At 47.6% G+C, this 22,429-nt stretch overlaps 1 protein-coding gene across 3 annotated transcripts; it reads left to right on the forward strand.

Annotated features, from left to right (window-relative positions):
• Positions 1-5,923: 5,923 nt before the first annotated feature.
• LOC146356632 (vomeronasal type-2 receptor 26-like) lies at positions 5,924-12,365 on the forward strand. 3 transcript variants are annotated; one of them, XM_084832644.1, is made up of 4 exons: positions 5,924-5,991; positions 6,189-6,301; positions 6,575-6,701; positions 11,171-12,359. In XM_084832644.1, exons 2-4 carry the CDS (start codon positions 6,254-6,256, stop codon positions 12,067-12,069), a joined length of 1,074 nt encoding a protein of 357 aa, XP_084688770.1. In that variant the 5' UTR covers positions 5,924-5,991; positions 6,189-6,253; the 3' UTR covers positions 12,070-12,359. The 3 variants fall into 3 exon arrangements, with proteins under 3 accessions (XP_084688770.1, XP_084688772.1, XP_084688771.1); XM_084832646.1 differs by lacking the exon at positions 6,575-6,701 and having other exon boundaries at positions 11,171-12,365; XM_084832645.1 differs by lacking the exons at positions 5,924-5,991; positions 6,189-6,301; positions 6,575-6,701 and adding an exon at positions 10,835-11,074.
• Positions 12,366-22,429: the final 10,064 nt, after the last annotated feature.

The raw sequence follows: 22,429 nt of genomic DNA on the forward strand, positions 1-22,429 counted from the left end.
ATCTTGTTTCATACAGCAAGTGGACACTAGTGAATGTCTATGTTTATGGTGCAGAAACTAGGTCCTTCGCAGATGGGATATTCAGTATACAACAGTACATTGACTTTGGTATGGAACCCATTCCAGGGAAAGTCTGGATTGCAACCTCTCTGTGGGATATCACCATGGAGTTGAAAATTTATTATTTATCTTCTGAGCACAACCACGACATTTTTTCCTTCTTGATCCAGACAAATAAAAGGCTCCAGTATGATGACTTGCCAAATTTTTCTCGTTCTACCCTGCATTTTCTGTTCAACTTGTTCAATGATTTCTATTCAAAGCGTGCATTGCCTCTGAAAGGCTGGACAAGATTCATACAGAAGAAGAAGCCGGAGATGCTGCCCCAAGAGGACAAGGAGAGAATCTTGTCTCGAGACAGCTACATTGTTTACAACACCGTCCAGGCTGTGGCCCATGCCTTGGATGCTTCTTATTCATCCAGGTCCAAGTGGAGGGTGGTGGAGGGTGGAGACAGGCTGGATGTGCAAAGGCTGCAGCCATGGCAGGTATTCCCTTTCCCATCCCAGATATCCCTGCTGAACATGATGTTCCATTGTACTCTGTTGAAACACCCAAAGTCATAGCGAGCTCCCCCACTGGAGTCGGCCATCTTGCTGGCTCTCTCGGAACCTTCCTGCCTCCTGCTTTGAGTCCACTGTGGCACCACCCTCCTTCCCTCCCTCATAATATAGTATTGATTATTCATTTATTGGATTATTTTTTTATCCTGTGCCATCTGGCACTTTTTTTTCCAGTCTTGCACATTTAAGTTACCTAAGTTTGCTTTATATAGCATTGGCTGTTTTATCTATTTTTACTAGGGATGTATGAAGGTCACTTACCATTTCATGGATCTGCTTCACGGTGGGGGGGGGAGGAGCTCCGTCCCTCCCCCTGGAATCCTCGACGGGGGGGAGGCGCTCTCGACGGGGGGCCCGGCCGTAAAAAAAAAAAAAAAAAAATCCTGCTTTTGCATCCCTGTATTTAACCATGATAGGCTACGTAAATATTTACGTAGCCTATTACGGCAAAGTAAAAAAAAACCACGCATACGCAAATGGCGGCAGCTATGGCGGCCGCCATTTGCGTTCCTTTTTTCCACCATTTTAGCCTATGTAAATATTTATGTAGGCTATTACGGCGAAAAATAATGGAACGCAAATAGCGCCCACTACGCTATTTGTGTTCCCCTTTTTCCCCTGCCGTAATAGATTACGTAAATATTTACGTAAGCTAAAACTGTGAAAAAAGGGAATGCAAATGGCATCCGCCGTAGCTACCGCCATTTGTGTAGGCAGTTGTTGTTTTTTTTGCTTGCCGTGATAGGATACTTAAATACTTAAGTAGCCTATCACTGCCTCCGCAGGGACGCAAAAGGTGTCCCTGCGTTAGCCGTGATAGGCTACTTAAGTATTTACATAGCCTATCACGGCTATGATGAAGAAGCGAATAGCGGCCGCAGGGTAAGTGCTCCGTTTTGCGCACCTTTCGGGGGTTGGGGGGGCGGGGACTGCCCGTTGGGGGCGGGGGGGTTCCGCCATGGATTTCAGGGGGCCGAATGCACTGGCATTCGGCCTCACCGAGATCTGTGGCAGAATTCTCTGACATCCCTAATTTTTACATGAGAAATATAATATGTACAGCATAATCCCATGCATGGCTGCTCTGATATCCCATTAAGACTCACAGTGAAGTGTGTATTGTCAAAATGTCCCATTGAATTCCATGGAGCATAATTCTGAGTGGATGTATATTGGATTGAGGTACACTAACAACGAAACCAGGGCCCTTGCAAATGTTGAGAAGACCCACACAGCCATTTGAGTTAGTGGATGTTCAAGAGTGAAATGGGCAGAACCGTAATCTTGAATTCGTGTTCCTGTTTCCTCAACGCTTGGTGTTTCCTCTGCCATTCTAGCTTGATCCTTTCCTGAGAACTCCCCTGTTTTACAATACTTCGATCATGGATGGAATGTATTTGGATGAGAATGGAGACCTGGCAGCAGACTTTGACATCGTGAGCTGGGTGGTGCTTCCCAACATGTCTGTTGTTAGAGAGAAATTTGGGAGTATAGGAAGATGGGGATCTGCAGACCTCAAGGTCACTATCAACGAGGATGCCCTGGTGTGGCCCAAACAGCTCAACAAGGTGGGGGAAATGATTCATTTTATCTCCTTGTACCTCTCAGGATGCTTGAAAATAAATATTTTTCAGTATTTTAGAACAGATTTTAAAATGTGAAGTGATTCAGCATAAAACGCCACCTTCAGTCTTTCATTTGGTCATCTGCTCATTGATGAAATCAGACTGTGTGTGTATGTGTGTTTTAAGGTAATTTCAGTACGCTTGTGCAAATGTCCATTTTCATGAAAGTGCATCCGCCCAAATCCTCCCCAAATGCCTTTTTTTTTTAAAGAAACATCCAAGAAACATCCATATGTTCATGGAATCCACACAACTTGGAAAAAGCTGCTTTGATGCAGAATTGGTAGCTCAGGTTCATAGAAATCTGAAGGCACATGAGGCAACCACCTAGGTGACACTAAGCAGATCTGGGCCTGGTCAGTGCTTGGAGCGGAGACCATCTGGGAACCACATGTGGCCACCTGGAGCTAAGCAGGCCTGGGCCTGGTCAGTGCTTGGAGGGGACACCAGCATGTATGGGAAATACAAGTAGCCACCTTGAGTTCCATAATGGAAGAAAGGTGGGATATAAATATAACAAAAACATTTTAAAAAATAGACCTCCCAACTCATTTGAATCCATTGTGGATTTCTCTAACATCCCTATGTCGCTAAATAGTTACGTAGGCTAAAACTGTGAAAAAAAGGGGATGCAAATAGCACCCACTACTCTATTTGCGTTCCCCTTTTTTTCGCCGTAATAGCTTACATAAATATTTACGTAGGCTAAAACAGCGAAAAAAACGGAATGCAAATGGCAGCCACTGTAGCTGCCGCCATTTGCGTAAGTGGGGTTTTTTTTTCCGGAAGGCTGCCCAGCGGCTGGATGTCCGGCTGCGGGTGTCCCCAGCCGGTGTCTCCAGAGAATCTCCGCAGAGTGGAGCCAGCCAGATCAGGATTTCGGGGGGAGGTGCGGAGCGCCTCCCCCTCACCGCAAATCACCCCATCGGAAAGGGAAGTGAGTTTCGTACATCCCTATATGTCGCACACATTCTTGCTAGTTAAATTAATTATCCATTTATGAAGTTTCTTCAGTGTACATGACACTTTGCTTAGTACAGGAGGACAGGTCCCTGCCCTAAGGAGATTGCAAATTACACTAGGGATGTCAGAGAATTCAGTCATGGACTGAAATGGGATCGAATTCCCTTCAGTCTGTGCCACGGAATCCTAATGGAAAGTTCTTTCTGAAGCAGTCACACTTGCACAAATGCAGCATGAAGGGAAAGATCAGCAACCTTCTCTTTGTTTGAATAAAAAGCACGCTCTGCACATGCTCAGGGAATGGACAAAATGAGAAATAAACATACCAGGGAATATGAAGAACTATATTCTTCCATTATGTGTGTGTGTGTGTGTGCGCGTGCGTGTGTGTAATCTCCCTCAATCCAGCTGTTCCCTGGAAACCCCCCCCCCTTCACCCAAGGGTCTTCTGAGATAACTAACAGGAGGTCTGATAATGAACTGGATGTGGAAATACAAAGCTGAGCAGAGGAAAACCAACTCTATGCATGTCTACTCAGAAGTAAGTCTTACTGAGTTCAATGCAACTTACTCCTACACATGTCAGCACCCCACTTGCCCCCAGCTCAGCTTTGTATTTCCACATCCAGCTCATTAGCAAACCTCCTGTTAGTTTATTAGCGCGCGCGCACACACACACACACACACACACACACACACACACACGAAGAATACAGTTCTTCATCTTCCCTGGTATGTCTATTCCTCATTTTGTCCATTCCCTGAGCATGTGCAGAGTGTGCTTTTTATTCAAACAAAGAGAAGGTTGCTGATCTTTCCCTTCATTCTGCATTTGTACAAGTGAAGTGTGACTGCTTCAGAAAGAACTTTCCATTATACTGTCTCTTTTTCTTCATGAGTTTCATATACCGGAAGTATGGTGTAGTGGTTAGAGTCCAGCCCAAAGTCATCCAGTGAGATAACTAACAGGAAGTTTGCTAATGAGCTGGATGTGGAAATACAAAGCTGAGCTGGGGGCAAGTGGGGTGCTGACATGTGTAGGAGTAAGTCGCATTGAACTCAGTAAGACTTACTTCTGAGTAGACATGCACAGAGTTGGTTCTCCTCTCCATTTTAGCTTCACAACGTCACCAACAAGGCTGGATGTGGAAATAGAAAGCCTAGCAGGGGGAATAATACTCATGCAGGGCTCCAGACCAGCATGGTCATTTCAAAAAGTTTTTTCTTTCTTCCTTTCAAACAGCATTGCTTTCAACAAAGAGTGCATCGCTTAGGCACACCTAGGGCAGCCTTGTTTTGGGAAGCCCAGAGGAGGAGGAAGTGTTTTGGCTGAAAGTAATTACCGCACATCTCAGGGCAGGGGAAAAAATACGTAAATATCTACGAAAAATAGCCTTTCTTACGGAAGTTATGCAGAGTTACGGCTGTCGGTACGGATTTATCTTTGTAATTTTTGGAGAGGAAAAAAAGAGGAGAATTCCCAGGGCTTGCGAACGACAGTACAGAGCACTGGCTGCAAACTGCTGAAGTCAAGTGGCACGGAAGGTACACTATTCGTACATCCCTAAATTACACTGCACACAGAAGAAACAAGAGAGGAGGTGAAGCTCCGAACTGGGGACCAATATGCCTGCAATTGTTTCAGGAGCAAGTGCTTCGGTTCGGTTGGAGGGCTCCAATTAAACATGGTGCTGGTGGTTCTGTGGGATCCTTTCCAATTCCATGTCTCCTTTCCATGGGGATGTCAGAGGAATTCATTTGGGGGGTGGAGTTTGGTGAGTTGTTTCATCCTCCTGTATTTCATTCTGCTTCCTGCTGTGGGGCCTGACACGGTCTGCTGTGAGTTGGGCCAATTTGTGGATTTTCTGGGCATTTTGCATTTTTTCTGCAGGTTCTGCTTTTGGGGGAAATTTCTGAGCAATTTGTGCAAGTTGTGGCCCCACTTGTGCAGATTGGTCAGATATTTGTGCAAATTGAGAAACCTGCACCACAAATGCACAAAAAAATGTTCCTGGAGAAAAAACATTTTTTCCAGAAATGTTCCTGGAAAAGCCTGCAGCTCAGCTTGCAAATGCAAACTGAGTTGAAAATGCCACAAAAGCTCCATCACCTCAAAGTAGAACTGATTTTCCTGACGACAGACATTCCTACCTTTCAATAGATAGATTAGCTCTAACTAGGGATGAAGTGCCGCTTGACTTCCGCAGTTTGTGGCCAGTTCTGCCATTCACAGGCCCCTGGAATTCTTCTCTTTTCTTCCGCTCTGAAAATTATGAAGATAAATCCATACCAAAAACCATAATTCTGGTGCCCAGCTGTCTCCATGAGTCTGCATAACTTCTGTAAGAATTGCTATTTTGGGTAAATATTTGTGTGGGTTTTTTTCAGTGAAATCCTCCTTCTCCATTTACTTTCAGCCAAAACACTTCCTCTTCCTAGGGGCTTCCCAAAAGAAGGCTGCCTTAGGTGTGCCTGAGCAATAAACTATTTGTTCAAAGCAACAGTGTTTTAAAGAAAGAAAAGACCTTTTAAAATGATCATGCAGCTCCAGGACTGGCAGAACTATTTGCGTATGCTGGGTTTCCCCTCCCCCTGCCGTGATAGGTTACATGAATACTTACATAGCCTATCACGGCCTCCGCAGGGACGCAAATGGTGTCCCTGCGTTAGCTGTGATAGGCTACGTAAGTATTTACGTAGCCTATCATGGCTGAAGAAGGAGGAAGTGAATGGCGGCTGCAGGATGGCCGCCATTCGCACAGCAGCGTGGACGGGAGCAGGCAAGTGCTCTGTTTTGCGTGCCTTTTGTGGGTTGGGGGAGGCGGTGACTTTCTCCCATGCGCCTTTCGTGCGTTGGGGGGGCGGGGGCTTCGTTCCATGACGGATTTCGGGGGGCTGGATGAACTAGCATTTGACCTCACCGAGATCCATCACGGAATTCTCTGACATCCCTATAAACAAAGAGTTTATCGCTCAGGCACACTGAAGACAGCCTTCTTTTGGGAAGCCCCTAAGAAGAGGAAGTGTACTGGCTGAAAGTAAATGGAGACGGAGGATTTCAATTTAAAAATAACACCCACAAACATGGCGGTGAGTCCAATTCATTTTTTTTAAAAAAACGTACGTATTTATTATCAAAATATACTACACTGCGTTTCTATTTATGAAAATTTCTCAACTCTTTGCGGATGATGAAAAATAAGTTGCATATCTGCTGGCTCCGAAGGACCTCGTGGCCCCGTTCCACAGAGGATTCCATGGCACGGACTGAAGGGAATTCGATCCCATTTCAGTCCGTGGTGGAATTCTCTGACATCCCTAGCTCTAACACATTTTCCTTCATGGTCCTTTTTTAATCCTTAGCCCCTGCCTCGATCCAGGTGCGTGGAAAGCTGTCGCCCAGGATTTGTCAAGGTGTTTCAGGAAGGAAAGCTAGTTTGCTGCTATGTTTGTGTTCCATGCGCGGAAGGGACCATCTCCACAGAGGAAGGTGGGTGACTCAAGAGGGGAAGGCAAAGATTCATACAGACATTTTCTGAGAATGTTTTCTTAAATCCATTTCTCAACATCTTGCAAGGAAAAAAAACTTGAAAAATGGACTGTGTTGAGGGTAGGGATGTTGGAGAATTCCGCCACGGACTCCTGTGAGGCCGGATTCTTTAGAATCGGGGCCCCGGAGTCCTTGGTGGAAAGGACCCCCCCCCGCCACCTCCCGAAATCCCCAGAATGGACCTACCTGGCAGCAGTCCGGTGGCATCAGCGGCTCCAGCAGCGGCTCCGGGGCATCTTCTGGTGTGCTGCGGCTGCAAATGGTGGCCGTCATAGGGGCCACCATTTGCATCCCTGCTTTAGCCATGATAGGCTATGTAAATATATATGTAGCCTATCATGGCCTAGCATAGGGACGCAAATGGCATTCCCTACGCAGGATGCCATTTGCGTCCGCAGCTGCCTGGCAGCGGATGGAGGCCCTGCTGTAGATCAGCACTGCTGGCAGCTCTGCAGACTGGCCACAGAGCGGACCTGGCCAGGCAAGATTCCGGGGGGAAGGACTGGATCACCTCCCCCCCTGTCGAGGATTCCAGGTAGAGGACCAGATCACCTCCCCCCCGGCGGAACCCAGCGGAGCCAGGTAAGTGGGGCTTCGTACACCCCTAGTTGAGCACAGGCAGTCGATGGGGCAGGGATCAACATCATTAGCAGCCCAATCGCCCTTCCACACTTAAAATCACATGCATGTCCTCTGTGCTGAATACATTTCTTTAATAGACTCTTGTTGCAATGCACAGAACACAAAATGTGGTATGTTCACACAGGTGAATGGTGAGGCCAAGTAGACCTGACCATGCCCTGCATCAATTCACTACCTCCCTTAAAATATATCCTTTCTATGTTCTGAATCCACCGCTTACCTCATTTGTTTTAAAATTGTCCTTTTTCTAGTTTTTGATTTCTAATGGATCATCACTTAAGTTAGGTATATCATTTGCTTTTTATGTTAAAGTATTGGTTTATGGTTCTCACTTTCTGAAAAGAATTATATTAAAATGTGCGTTATTAAAGCCTCACCTTGCCATAAATATTACTCTAGTAGAACTCCTATGTTTGTTTAGCTTTGTTTTATGTATGCAATACATCTGTATCTCTATCTATTAAAGGGGCACAGGAGTGCCACTTTAGTTATGGTGAGTTGCAAAAACGAACCAGCAAGCAAAAACACATGGTTGTGCCATTATAAGCCTCAAAATTCTATTGCTTATACAAATTAAACCTGTTGAGCTAATAGCATAAGGACAGAATCCTATGGAGAGAGTCAGATGCCCCTGAACCTGGAGGTGCTGGCTATCCAATGCAGTGCAGGGAGAGCGTGTGGGGGATCTTCTCCTCCATGCTCCAGCCACCTCGTATTTGTGGCTAGACAGTCGATTTCGGCTCTCTAGCTGGAGCAGTTTGGAGTGTGGGTGGGTGTGGGGGAAACCCAGATGGTGCATAGGAAATATCGTACCAGTGCTTCGGCCATCCCCTTCCCTCCCTGCCCCCAGGAACACCCCATTTTCCCCGCTCTGCACTGCTCATATGAGCACAGAGCTGGGGATGAACCATACCACCTATGAAGCAGCGGGGAGGGGAGGGGAAGCAGTTTCCTGGGAACTCACCTCGGACCATTGGCTCCAAGGTCAGTTCCCAGGAAAGGAAAAACCCTATGGCCATCTAGCCACTGTCTAGCGGCCATAGGATTGCACCATAACAAAACTTGGCATCTGTGAGCTACCTGATGAGGACTACAATTGTGCAAACTGATCAGAGGCAAATTGCTACAGATAAAAGTGCTGAAAATTGAACGGTTTGTTCTTTTTACTCCTTGCTGTGGCTCAGCATTATCATGTACTTCTTTCTCATGAAACATTCTAAGTCTTGTGAGAAATACTGATGTACTTTATTCTTGCTTGCCAAGGCAGTGTGCAGTGAAAGAAAGAGACTGATGGCTGGAATTATCTTGGACACTTTTATAGTTTGCCCACTACGGCACTGTAGTCTCAAGCAAAAACAGGCATCGGTCAACTCACAGGAGGATGTTTCTAGCAATACGGTGAGGCTCACATGCTTCAAAAAACAGAGCAGGACCAGGAGAACATGGGACATCTTTGCTTGTCCCAGGCACTCCATCCTCCCCATCTGGATTTGGGCCCAAAAGAGCTAGGAAAAGTAACATCGCAAAACATTATGACTGATCACAAGGTATGCATGTGAAGGCATCAGACTCAGTGTCCAGTTTCCTGCCTTTGTGGAACTTGAGTAAGGATGTATGAAAGTCACTTACCTTTTCGAAGGGTGACATTCGTGGTGGTGGGGAGGCGTTCCATCCCTCCCACCGAAATTCTCTCCGGCCAGCTCCACTCTGCGGAGATTCCGCAGAGCTGCTGGCTGGGGCCGCCCGCAGATGGACATCCAGCCGCTGGGCAGCATTCAGGGATGCAAATGGTGGCTGCCGTAGCCGCCGCCATTTGCATCCCTGTATTTTGCCATGATAGGCTACGTAAATATTTATGTAGCCTATTATGGCAAAAAAAAAAAAGGAATGCAAATGGCGGCCGCTGTACCCGCCGCCATTTGCATTCCCTTAGTTTTGCTGTGATAGGCTATGTAAATACTTATGTAGCCTATCACGGCTATGTTTTGCCATGATAGGCTACATAAATACACAAATGGCGTCCCTGCGGTAGCCGTGATAGGCTACATAAGTATTTACATAGCCTATCACGGCTATATGGAAGAAGCGAGTGGTGGCTGCAGACAATCGCAATGCAGCGCAGATGGCAGCAGGTAGGTGCTCTGTTCTGGGCCCATTTCGTGGGGTGGGTTGTGGGTAGGGATGGCAGAGAATTCTGCCACGGATCATGGTGAGGCCGAATGCCAGTGCATTTGGCCCCTGAACTCCATGGCAGAACGGCCTGCTCCCCCCGCCCCCCCGTGGATCCCCCCCGGGACGAGACTCACCTGGGGTGGATCTTCCAGGCGGCAGCAGCGGCGGTGATGGATGGTCTTCCAACCGGCTGCCACCACCGCCATTTCCATTCTTGTAAAAAAAAAAAGAAAGAAGAAAAGATGTGATAGGCTACATAAAGATTCACATAGCCTATCATGGCTAGGTTTTTTAAAAAAAAATACGTGATAGGCTACATAAATCTTTACGTAGCCTATCATGGCTGGATGGGTTTAAAAAAAACCACACCCGCATACGCAAATGGCGGTGGCTACGGCTGCTGCCATTTGCGTTCCTTATTTTTGCCCTCTTAATCTACGTAAAGATTTACGTAGAGTATGACGGCGAAAATCAAGGGGAACGCAAATAGCGTAGTGGGTGCTATTTGCGTCCCTTTTTGATTCCCGGTTTTAGCCTACATAAATATTTACGTAGGCTAAAAAGGGAATCAAAAAGGGACGCAAATAGCACCCGCTACGCTATTTGCGTTCCCCTTGATTTTCACCGTCATACTCTACATAAATATTTACATAGATTAAGAGGGCAAAAATAAGGAACACAAATGGCGGTGGCCGTAGCCACCACCATTTGCGTACGCTTTTTTTTTTTTTTACCCAGAGCCCTCCGTGGCCGGAAATCCAGCTGCGGATGGCTCTGGCCTGGCTGGGCCTGGCCGGCTGTTCCACGGACCTGCTGCAGAGCACAGCCAGCCACGGAGGATTCCTGGGGGGAGGCACAGAGTGCCTCCCCCCCGGCGAGGAATCCAGCAAGAGGGATGGAACACCTCCCCCTTACCATCAACATAATCCACAAACAGGTAAGTGACTTTTGTACATCCCTAGTTGTGGGCGGGCTTCGTTCCACCACAGATTTTGGGGGGCCGAATGCACTGGCATTCAGCCTCACTGAGATCCATGGTGGAATTCTTTGACATCCCTAAACTTGAGACAACATGAAGTAGCCTTAACTCCAATGGGTTAACTATGGTCTTAAAAGGGCAGCATTTTGATGAGTGAATACAGAAGATTGTTTATGGCACTTGTTTTCTTACACAGTGGGAGTCTGCCTTATATGTGACCCCACTGTGATTTGAACAGCACATGAAAGCTTATGCACATGTCCTACGCTGTTCCATCCAGCACAGTTCTACCCTGTGGTTCCTGGCCAAGGTTCTTCAGTTTCTTCATCAGATGGCCTTCTTACCGTTGCTGCATCTGCTTAGTCACAGATATGCATGGCAGAAGCTGGGGATTCTGCAATCCAAGCAGAAACTCTTCTACCAATGAACATGCCATCCCCACTCACCATCTGACTACAAATGATCAGTTCCGGACCTCTCCCCACCCTAAATCCCCACATATATGTTCTTGCTTTTAGGCGTAAGTATTCACCCCCCAAATATATCTGTCATTGCGTGTAAAAGAACAGAGACTATCATGGAGGAATGAAGTAGATGTTTCTGTTGTTCTTTGCAGATGCAGAGCATTGCACCATGTGTCCAGGTGATCAGCATGCAAACAAGGACAGAAATGAATGTATCCCGAAGAATATAACCTTCCTCTCCTATGAAGAATATTTGGGGATCACCCTGGCTTCCTTTGCCCTATTCTTGTCCTTCGCCACAGGCTTTGTTTTAGGAATCTTCATTAAATTCCTAGACACCCCAATAGTCAAGGCCAACAACCGGGACCTCTCTTACATTCTCCTTGTCTCCCTCCTGCTTTCCTTCTTGTCCTCTTTGTTATTCATTGGCCAGCCAAGGAAAGTGTCCTGCCTTCTACGACAAATAGCTTTCAGCATCATCTTCTCAGTTGCTGTCTCTTCTCTGTTGGCCAAAACAATCACTGTGGTGCTGGCCTTCCTGGCAACAAAACCTGGGAATAGGATGAGGAGATGGGTGGGGAAGAGTTTGGCCAATGCTATTGTCCTCTCCTGTTCCAGTGTCCAAGTTGTCATCTGCACCATCTGGCTGGGCATCTCTCCCCCATTCCCAGATTCTGACAAGCACTCACAGCCTGGAGAGATTGTCCTGCAATGCAACGAAGGGTCTGTCATCATGTTCTATGCTGCCCTTGGCTACATGGGCTTCCTGGCTGCCATCTGCTTCACGGTGGCTTTCCTAGCCAGGAAGCTGCCTGGGTCCTTCAATGAAGCCAAGCTGATCACCTTCAGCATGCTGGTCTTTTGTGCTGTTTGGGTGTCCTTTGTGCCCTCCTACCTGAGCACGAAGGGGAAATACATGGTAGCCGTGCAGGTCTTCTCTATCTTGGCCTCCAGTGCTGGATTGCTCAGCTGCATCTTTATTCCCAAGTGTTACATTATTGTATTGAGGCCTGATTTGAATACAAAGGAGCATTTAACAAAGAAAACCTAAAAATGGCATCTGATTCTGCATTTAGCAAGCATCCCTCCCCCATGTGTTTCAGAAGACATACAAGTATTCTTCAGGGAAACGTAGATATCTTGCTACTATGCACTGAGTGGAATTTGTATATTTCTGATCTAAAAATGCACCCAGAAGATACATTGTTTTAGTAAAGGCCATGACCGAAATTGGGCAATCATTCTTTAACACAGAAGTGCTGTAGGACAAATAAAATAATGGATTATCTAAAGAAGACCAATCCATCAGAAATAAAGTTTCAAAAACCAGGCTAGTCAGATAAACAGTACGTTATTGTTGCCTGTCTACTTGTGTGATCGTAACACACCTGGTTACACACACAGAAAATGGCAGTAATTACTCAAGTGTGGAAACTCAATTGCAATTCCACTTGCTGCCTAAAAGCTCTAGAAGCCGCCCATCTGGAAGTACCTTCAGTCTCCTGGAGATGTGCACATGTGGTTTGGCTGGGGGAAAAAAATGTTATTTTGGAATTCAAAGTTATTCTTTTGGGGTGTCCAAAAGGCACACCATAGAGCACATTGAACCTTCATGGGACAGAGGCCCTTGGGGTGAAGGGATATTGAATGCCATTTTGTGAGACTTGGAAAGAGATGGCTAGATAGAATTTGGTACACACAGTGGCCAACCAGCTGCCCACCAGAAACCCACAAGCAGGGCATGAGTGCAACAGCACTCTCCCACCCATTTAACCCAGCAACTGGTGTACAGAGGCTCACTGCCTCTGGTTCTGGAGGCAGCACATAGCCATCAAGACTAGTAGCCATTGAGAGCCTTTCCCCCCAGGAATTTTTCCAACCTCCTTTTAAAGCCACCCAAACTGGTGGCCATCACTACATCTCATGGTGGCGAATTCCACCTCTGATCAGATTCATGGAATAACTCTATCAGGTTCTAGCATTTTTTTGGGGGGGGGGAGATGTCCCCTCTCCACCTTCTGCACACCATGCATAATTTTGTCTATCATATCTAGGGATGTCAGAGAATTCCGCCACAGATCTCGGTGAGGCCGAATGCCAGTTCATTCGGCCCCCCGAAATCCATGCCAGAACGAAGTCCCTGACCCCCGACCCATGAAAGGCACATGGGACGGAGCCCCCAACCCCCAAAAGGTGTGCGAAATGGAGCACTTACCTGCTGCCATCCGCGCTGATTTGCGAATGGTGGCTGCCCTGTGGCTGCCATTTCCTTCTTCATCATAACCATGACAGGCTATGTAAATACTTACGTAGCCTATCACAGCTAACACAGGGACGCCTTTTGCATCCCTGCGGAGGCTGTGATAGGCTACGTAAGTATTTACATAGCCTATCACGGCAAAGCAAAAGAAAACAAACAAACCACGTACGCAAATGGTGGCGGCTATGGCGGCCACCATTTGCGTTCCCTTTTTTCGCAGTTTTACCTTACGTAAATATTTACGTAAGCTATGTAGGGATGTCAGAGAATTTCTCCACGAATCTCTGGGAGGCCAAATGCCAACACATTCGGCCCCCCCGAAATTGGTGGGGAAATTCTCTGACACCCCCCGCCCCCCCCCGGGATGGGACTTACCTCGTGTGAATGTCCCTCGCGGCGGCGGGTCCCGGCGGCGGTGCGGCGGTGGCCGGTCTTCCGACTGGCTCTCACGCCGCCATTTCCAAGTAAAGTAAAAAAAAAGAAAAAAGTGATAGGCTACGTAAAGATTTACGTAGCCTATCATGGCTGACTTTGAAAAAAAAAAAGCGTGTACGCAAATGGTGGCACCCATGGGCACCACCATTTGCGTTCCTTATTTGGGCACAGGTAGTCTACATAAAGATTTCGCTGTAGTCTACATAAATGTTTTCATAGACTAGACGTGCCAAAAAAAATTTAAAATCTAGCCGTGATAGGCTACGTAAATCTTTACGTAACCTATCACTTTTTTTTTTTACTGGAAATGGTGGCGATGGTAGCCGGTCAGAAGACCGGCTGCCACAGCCACCGCCGCTGAACTGCCGCCGAACCGCTGCCGAACCGCCGCCAAACTGCCGCCGAACCACCACTGGAGCCGCTGCCACCAGGGAGATTCGCCCAAGGTAAGTCCTGTCCCGGGGAGGGCGGGGGGCAGACCATTTCTCCACCAATTTTGGGGGGCCAAATGCGCTGGCATTCGGCCTCCCCGAGATTCGTGGCGAAATTCTCTGACATCTCTACACTCCTTACATATCACAGCACAGTGCAGGTTTGAGACCTTGGCCAGATTACATCACCATGGAAAAACCCGACAGTAGGGTTGTACGAAAGGTACTTACCTTTCCGTGGATTATGCTGATGCTGGGGGGGAGGCGTTCCGTCCCTCCCCCCAGAATCCTGGCTGGGGGGGGAGGTGCTCCGTTCTTCCCCCCCGGAATCCTGGCTGGCCGGCTCCGCTCTGCAGGGATTCTGTGGAGCCACCGGCCGGCTCCGCCAGCAGCCGGACATCTGACTGCTGGCTAGCAGGGACGCAAATGGCGAACAGCTGTAGCCGCCGCCGTTTGCGTCCCTGCAGTCAGCCATGATAGGCTACGTAAATGTTTACGTAGCCTATCACAGCTGATTTAAAAAAACAAACGAGCATACGCAAATGGCGGCGCCCATGGGCGCCGCCATTTGCGTTCCTTATTTAGGCATGTCTTAGTCTACGTAAACATTTACGTAGACTAAGACAGCTAAAATAAGGGGAACGCAAATAGCGTAGAAATGTAAAAAATGTTTACGTAGACTAAGATGTGCCAAAATAAGGAACGCAGATGGTGGCGGCAATGGCCGCTGGCATTTGCGTACGTATGTGTGTGTTTTTTTAAAAAAAATCTAGCTGTGATAGGCTACGTAAATCTTTACGTAGCCTATCACATTTTTTCTTCTTCTTCTTTTACCTGGAAATGGCGGCGGCGGCGGGCAGTCAGAAGATCCACCTAAGGTAAGTCCCGTCCCGGGGGGGCAGGTGTTGGGGGGCCGTTCTGCCACCAATTTCAGGGGGCCAAATGTGCTGGCATTTGGCCTCCCTGAGATCCATGGCGGAACTTTCGTACATCCCTACCCGACAGAGGAAGGGGAAAAAAAGAAGTATTAAAACAATATAAGATAAGATTCGAGAAATGTTTTTTCCAGTCACCTGTTGATTGACAAAGGAGACGTTTGGGCATTTCTCCACTAGTGATTTACTCTGAGCTGGCTGCATTTGGAGGTCATTAAGTATACATGGCCTCATGGCCATCCAGCAGCCACCCTGGAGCTTATCTTGGGAGGGAGGGGGAATGGGCCTCAAAGCTCAATTCTTTTCCTGAAGTTGGTTTCTTGGTGGTATAATTGTTGCATGCCCGAACCCCCACATTTATCTCAGGTATGCTTGCCCTGCCCAGGGGTGTGCTTTTCACTGTGACCCTGCTCCAGGAGTGTTTCCTGTCTCCCAGCCCTGTGTTTCCCAGCACAAACCAAGTAGTGTCTACTCAGAAGTAACTCCCATTGTGGTCAATGAGGCTTGTCCCCTGCATGTGGACTTCAGAATTTGCAGAGATCCTACTCAATCAAAATAGCATAAATTTGAAAAGACAAGGGGGGGGGGAGTTCCAAATACCTGGTTGCTCAGATGAATTGTACCACATTCTTACCTGTGGATGGAACATAGAAGGATATGCACATATGCATATAGGAAAGTACAATGCCTCCTGAAGTGTGGAAAGTCAACTGCAATTCCACTTGTGGCTTATATTCTCTAGGAGGTATCCATCCGGAAGTACCTTCCATCTTCTAGTGATATGGCAATGTGATTTGGATTGGTAAAAGAAAACAATTGTGGCAATTAGGGATGTCAGAGAATTCCGCGATGGATCTCAGTGAGGCTGAATGCCAGTGCATTCAGCCCCCCGAAATCTGTGGCAGAACAGCCCGCCCCCCCATGGATCCCCCTGGGACGAGACTTACCTGGGGCGGATCTTCTGGGCGGCGGCGGCTCTGGCAGTGGCGGCGGCTCCGGCGGCGGCGGCGAGCAGTCTTCCGATCAGCTGCCGCCGCCGCCATTTCCAGGCTTGTGTGGGGAAAAAAAAAAAGACTTGATAGGCTACATAAAGATTTACGTAGCCTATCATGGCTAGGTTTTTTAAAAAAAGAAAAAAAAGATGTGATAAGCTATGTAAATCTTTACGTAGCCTATCATGGTTGGGGGTGGGTTTTTTTTTAAAAAAAGTGTACGCAAATGGCGGCGGCTACGGCCGCCGCCATTTGCATTCCTTCTTTTTACCATCTTAATCTACGTAAATATTTACATAGATTATGACAGTGAAAATCAAGGGCAACGCAAATAGCGTAGCGGGCGCTATTTGTGTCCCTTTTTCATTCACCGTTTTAGCCTATGTAAAGATTTACATAGGCTAAAACAGTGAATCAAAAAGGGATGCAAATACCGTCCCTACGCTATTTGCGTTCCCCTTGATTTTCGCTGTCATAGTCTACGTAAATATTTACGTAGATTAAGACAGCCAAAAAGAAGGAATGCAAATGGCGGCGGCCATAGCCGCCACCATTTGCGTACGTGGTTGTGTATTTTGTTTTGTTTTTTTTACCCAGAGCCTCTGCGGCCAGAAATCTGGCTGTGGACGGCTCTGGCCTGGCCGGGCTGGGTCTGGCCAGCTGCTCCACGGAGCTGCCACGGAGCACAGCCAGCCATTCAAGGATTCCGGGGGGAGGAACGGAGCGCCTCCCCCCCCAGCCAAGATTCTGGGGGGAGGGACGGAACGCCTCCCTCCCACCATCAACATAATCCGCGAAAGGTAAGTCACTTTCGTACATCCCTAGTGGCAATGCAAAGTGACTATTTTGAGGTGTCCAACAGGACAAAATATCTGGCACCTACACCCCTATGGGAACTAAATAGCTGTAATCTTATTTTATATATATAATTCAAAGTTGGGAGTTAGTTGGTCATCCCTTTTTGATTTTCCATTGACCAATTCTCATGAAACACACTTCATTGGAAAGTTCTTGACATGCAGATCCCACAAATAACAACAGGTTTCACTATAATTCAAAGTTGGGAGTTAATTTATGCCCATAAAGCCTTTTAGTTTAAAAATTAGGGTATCTTCTATAACAGTATACTGTAAAGGTTTATTTTTTATATAAAAAAGATTTGAAGTATAATTAAACAAACATAATTAATTGCAAATCAGAGCAAAATGGAATACAAACACACACAAAAGTCTCTGTACACCTTTATAAACACAGCCGTGCATCCAAGTACAATGATATGCCAGTAACATACCGCCTGTAATCAATTCATGAAGGGATGAAGAGACACCTTCAGTTAAAAGTAATCCAGTCAAAGTTTACTTTATGCCAAGAACATTGTATTTAAGGATCTTTTGTGAAGATAAAGGAAGTATGAATGTTTTGATAAACACGGTTATTTAAGTTAAACCTTCCATTAGATTTTATTTTTCTCCATGAACTCTGTTCCTGGGGAACCAACTGTTTGTAATTTACTAAAACCTAGGGGTTCACGAAACCCCACTTACCTGGCTCCGCCGGGTTCCGCTGTGGGGGGGAGGCTCTCCGTCCCTCACTGTGGAATCCTCGATGGGGGGGGCGAGGCAATCCGGTCCTCCCCCCCGGAATCCTCGAAAGCCGGCTGTGCTCCACGGCAGCTCCGCGGAGCAGCCGGCCAGGCCCAGGACAGGGCTATCCGCAGCTGGATTTCCGGCCGTGGAGGGCTCTGGGTAAGGAAAAGAAAATGTGTATGCAGATGGCGGCGGCTACGGCTGCGCCATTTGCGTTCCTTATTTTTCTTCGGCTTAGTCTACGTAAGTCTATGTAAAAACTTATGTAGCCTATCACGTCTGGGTAAAAAAAAAAAAAAAAGTGTACGCATCTGGGTAAAAAAAAAAAAAACGTAGCCGCCATTTGCGTACGCCTTTTTTTTTTTTTTACCCAGATGTTTTAGGCTACATAAAAACTTACGTAGCCTATCACGCCTCTGTAAAAAAGAAGAAGACAAAACTGCAAATGGTGGCAGCGGCGGCCGGTCGGAAGACCAGCCGCCACAGCCACCACCGCCGCCGCCGGAGCTGCCACCACCAGGAACATCCGCCCAAGGTAAGTCTCATCCCGGGGGGGGATCCGTGGGGGGGGGGTGGGGGGGCAGGCCATTCCGCCACAGATTTTGGGGGGCCGAATGCACTGGCATTCAGCCTCACCAAGATCCGTGGCAGAATTCTCTGACATCCCTACTAAAACCTTTAATCCCTCTCTAAAGGCAAGGATTCAGGTTCCCTCAAAATTAGATGTAAATCCTTTAAAGCTAAATGGTTTTGTCACAATGACAGTGGCATTGTTAGGATGACCACTGGATTTTATCTTTTCAAATATGGGGTAGTTGTGTGACTTGCATACCCAGCGGCTCTAGGGTCTACCTGAAGCCTGCACAGTTGAACCTAATCCAATTAACCTGCAGTTGAACCTAATCCAATTAATCTGATGGCACTTCTGTTACCGAATGTGCTCCCATTGAGCCATATGTCCAGATTTCTGACATGACACCCATTCCCCATGAGTGAATGTTTAATACTGACAAATAGAGACTCTATGGCTAAGACAATTCTCACACATAAATGATCCGTGTTCAGACAAGATTAAAGAGGATAATACCATTTCAGCAAGTTTATTGAATGGTAACGGAGATCTTGTAAATGCCTTTTCAGTGATCCGAGTATATAAAGTTATTTTTTCAAAATGAATTTGGATGGTTTATTTTGTATCAGAACTATTTATCTAAAGATTTTAATATACAACATAAATCTATCAGAATTAAATATCTTGAAATCTGGATAGCACAAGAAATACCAGAACTGAATCATAAGAAATCACGTCAACAAATGCAGGAAGATATGGTGAGATTGACAGTACTGAAGTTGTCATGGATATTTTATTTATTCTTTTATTATTAAATTTATTAATCACCCATCTGGCTGGTCACCCAGCCACTCTGGGCGATGTACAACACACAATAAAAACAGTTTAAAGGAATAAAATTCTATAATAAAAACATTTTCTAAAATACCCTAACCCACCCCAAACGCCTGCCTGAACAACCACGTTTTTAATGCATGATGGAAACTCATTAAAGAGGGGGCATGACGGAGTTCCCTAGGGAGGGAGTTCCACAGAGTGGGGGCCACCACAGAAAAGGCCCTCTCCCTCGTCCCCACCAGTCCAGCTGTCCTGGCTGATGGGACAGAGAGAAGGCCATCTGAGGCTGATCTTGTTAAGCGGCCTGTCTGGTGCTGCTGGAGGTGCTCCTTAAGATAGGCTGGGCCGGAACCATATAGGGTTTTAAAGGTCAAAACCAACACCTTGAATTTGGCCCGGAAAACAACTGGTAACCGGTGCAACTCCTTCAGCACTGGAGTGATGTGATCTCGCCGGCGGCTGCCTTTAATCAGGCGAGCCGCCGCGTTCTGTACCAGCTGCAGTTTCCGAACTGTCTTCAAGGGTAACCCCACGTAGAGCACATTACAGTAGTCTAAACGAGAGGAGACCAGGGCATGTACTACCAATGGGAGCCAGGAAGGAAGGGGCGCAGCCGCCGTATCAGATGGAGTTGATACAGCACTGTCCGGCTCACAGCTGACACCTGAGCCTCCATGGACAGCTGGGAGCCCAAAATGACCCCCAGGCTGCGGACCTGGTCTTTCAAGGGTAGCCGTACCCCATTCAACACCAGGTCAACATCCCCCAGCCTCCTCTTGTCTCCCACCAAAAGTACCTTGGTCTTGTCAGGGTTTAGCTTCAGCCTATTCCTCCCCATCCAGCCACTCACCCTCTCCAGACATTTGGACAGGGATTCTACGGCCAACCTTGGTGAAGATTTAAACGAGAGGTAGAGCTGCGTGTCATCCGCATATTGATGACACTGCACCCCAAACCTCCTGATGATAGCCCCCAGCGGCTTCATATAGATGTTAAATATCATCGGGGAGAGGATGGAACCCTGTGGCACCCCACAAGTAAGTGGCCACGGGTCCGAAACCTCCTCTCCCAGTGCTACCCTCTGGTACCTGCCGGAGAGGAAGGACCGGAACCACCACAATACGGTGTCCCCAATGCCCAACCCCTCCAGGCAGTCCAGGAGGATACCGTGGTCAACGGTATCGAAAGCCGCTGAGAGGTCGAGGAGAACAAGGAAGGAGCATTCACCCCTATCCAGAGCCCTCCTCATATCATCTACCAAGGTGACCAAGGCCGTTTCTGTCCCATGCCCAGGCCTGAAACCCGACTGAAATGGGTCTAGATAATCAGTTTCTTCCAAGTGTGCCTTCAACTGCACCGCCACCACCCGCTCAATCACCTTGCCCAAAAATGGCAGATTTGAGATTGGGCGAAAGTTGTTCAAAACTTGAGGATCCAAGGAGGGCTTCTTTAAGAGCGGTCTTATCACTGCCTCCTTGAGGGCTGATGGCATCACTCTCTCCTCAAGGGAGGCATTCACCACCGCCTTGATCCCCTCACCTAGTCTCTCTCTGCAGCTCATAATGAGCCAAGATGGGCAAGGATCAAGTAAGCAGGTGGTCGGCCGTACCGATGAAAGCACCTTGTCCACTTCATCAGGAGGAAGAAGCTGGAACCAATCCCACAAAAGCCACAGGCTGCCTCTTGCTCACTAACTGTATCCACAGCGTGCAGAGTAACACACCTAATCTGATCAATTTTATCTGCAAAGTGCCTTGCCAAGGCCTCACAGGAGGCCTTAGAATGCTCCAGTGGTTCCGGAGCCACAGGACTGACCAGGCTCCGGACCACTTGGAACAGCCTCCTGGGACAGCACTCTGCAGATGCGATGGAGGCAGCATAATATTCCTTTTTTGCTGCCTTCACCGCCACGTGAAAGGCTGAAGATACAGCTCTAGCCCATGTCTGATCGTCTTTGGAGCGAGACTTCCACCACCGGCACTCTAGCCGTCTCACCTCCTGTTTCAGAGCTCGTAACCGAGGATTGAACCATGGTGCGGTCTGAGCCCTGTTCAGGGGAAGAGGGCGTTTCAGAGCCACCTGATCTAATGCCCCAGTGATTGCGGCATTCCAGCCACCCACCAGGGTCTCGACCGAGTGGCATGCCCCAGAGAATCCCCAAGCGCGTTCAGGAATCCATTTGGATCCATAAGACGCCTGGGGCGGACCATTTTAATGGATCCTCCACCCCTGCGGAGGGGTTGTGGAACTGAGAAGTCCAATGTCACCAGAAAGTGATCTGACCATGACAAGGGGGTGGTGGATATACCCCCGACTTCCAGATCACTCCCCGCTTCTCCAGAAACAAACACAAGGTCTAATGCATGACCGGCTACATGGGCGGGCCCAGTTAGAATATGGTGCAGCTCCCAGGAGGCCATGGTCTCCATGAAGTCCCGAGGTGCTCCTGTGAGGATGGCACATGATCAAGTGCCCATGATCTCAAGTCTGGCTGTTAGCAATGTAACCCAGCACTGGCATTTCCCCCTTTTGTAAATATCCTTGTCAGTGTCATCCTCTCCACACACTACTTCCTTTATTTATTGTATTATTCATTTAGACATGTATTTATTCATTTACAATATTTATATACTGCTCCACATCAAAGATTTCAGAGTGGTGAACTACAAGATAAAAGAATGTTGTTGTTGTTCAGTCGTTCAGTCGTGTCCGACACTTCGTGACCCCATGGACCATAGCACGCCAGGCCTTCCTGTCCTGCGCTCTCTCCCGGAGCGTGCTCAAGTTCATATTCATTGCATCGGTGATGCTATCTAGCCATCTCATCCTGTGCCGTCCCCTTCTCCCAATAATTAAAGAAACTATAACACTTTAAATGAACAGATTCCCACAGCGAAGGAGTTACATGCTGAAAGGGGGCAGCTCCTGACAACAGCCGAGCTGCGGCGTTCTGCACTAGCTCCAACTTCCGGACCAGCCTCAAGGGCAGCCCCACTAAAGCGCTTTGCAGAATGATTGTTTTTTGTTGTTGTTCAGTCGTGTCTTCGTGACCCCATGGACCATAGCACGCCAGGCCTTCTGCCTCTCTCCCAGAGCGTGCTCAAGTCCATATTCATTGCATCGGTGATGCTATCTAGCCATCTCATCCTGTGCCGTCCCCTTCTCCTTTGGCCTTCAGTCTTTCCCAGCATCAGGGTCTTTTCCAGAGAGTTTTCTCTTTGCATTAGGTGGCCAAAATATTTGAGCTTCAGCTTCAGTATCTGTCCTTCCAATGAGCACTCAGGGTTGATTTGCTGTAGGATGGACTGATCTGACCTCCTAGCAGTCCAGGGGACTCATAAGAGTCTTCTCCAGCATCACAGTT

This window comes from Heloderma suspectum, chromosome 2, assembly GCF_057233095.1.
Source record: "Heloderma suspectum isolate Gila_16-S chromosome 2, 16-S_ref, whole genome shotgun sequence".
NCBI classification, from domain to species: Eukaryota; Metazoa; Chordata; class Lepidosauria; order Squamata; family Helodermatidae; genus Heloderma; species Heloderma suspectum.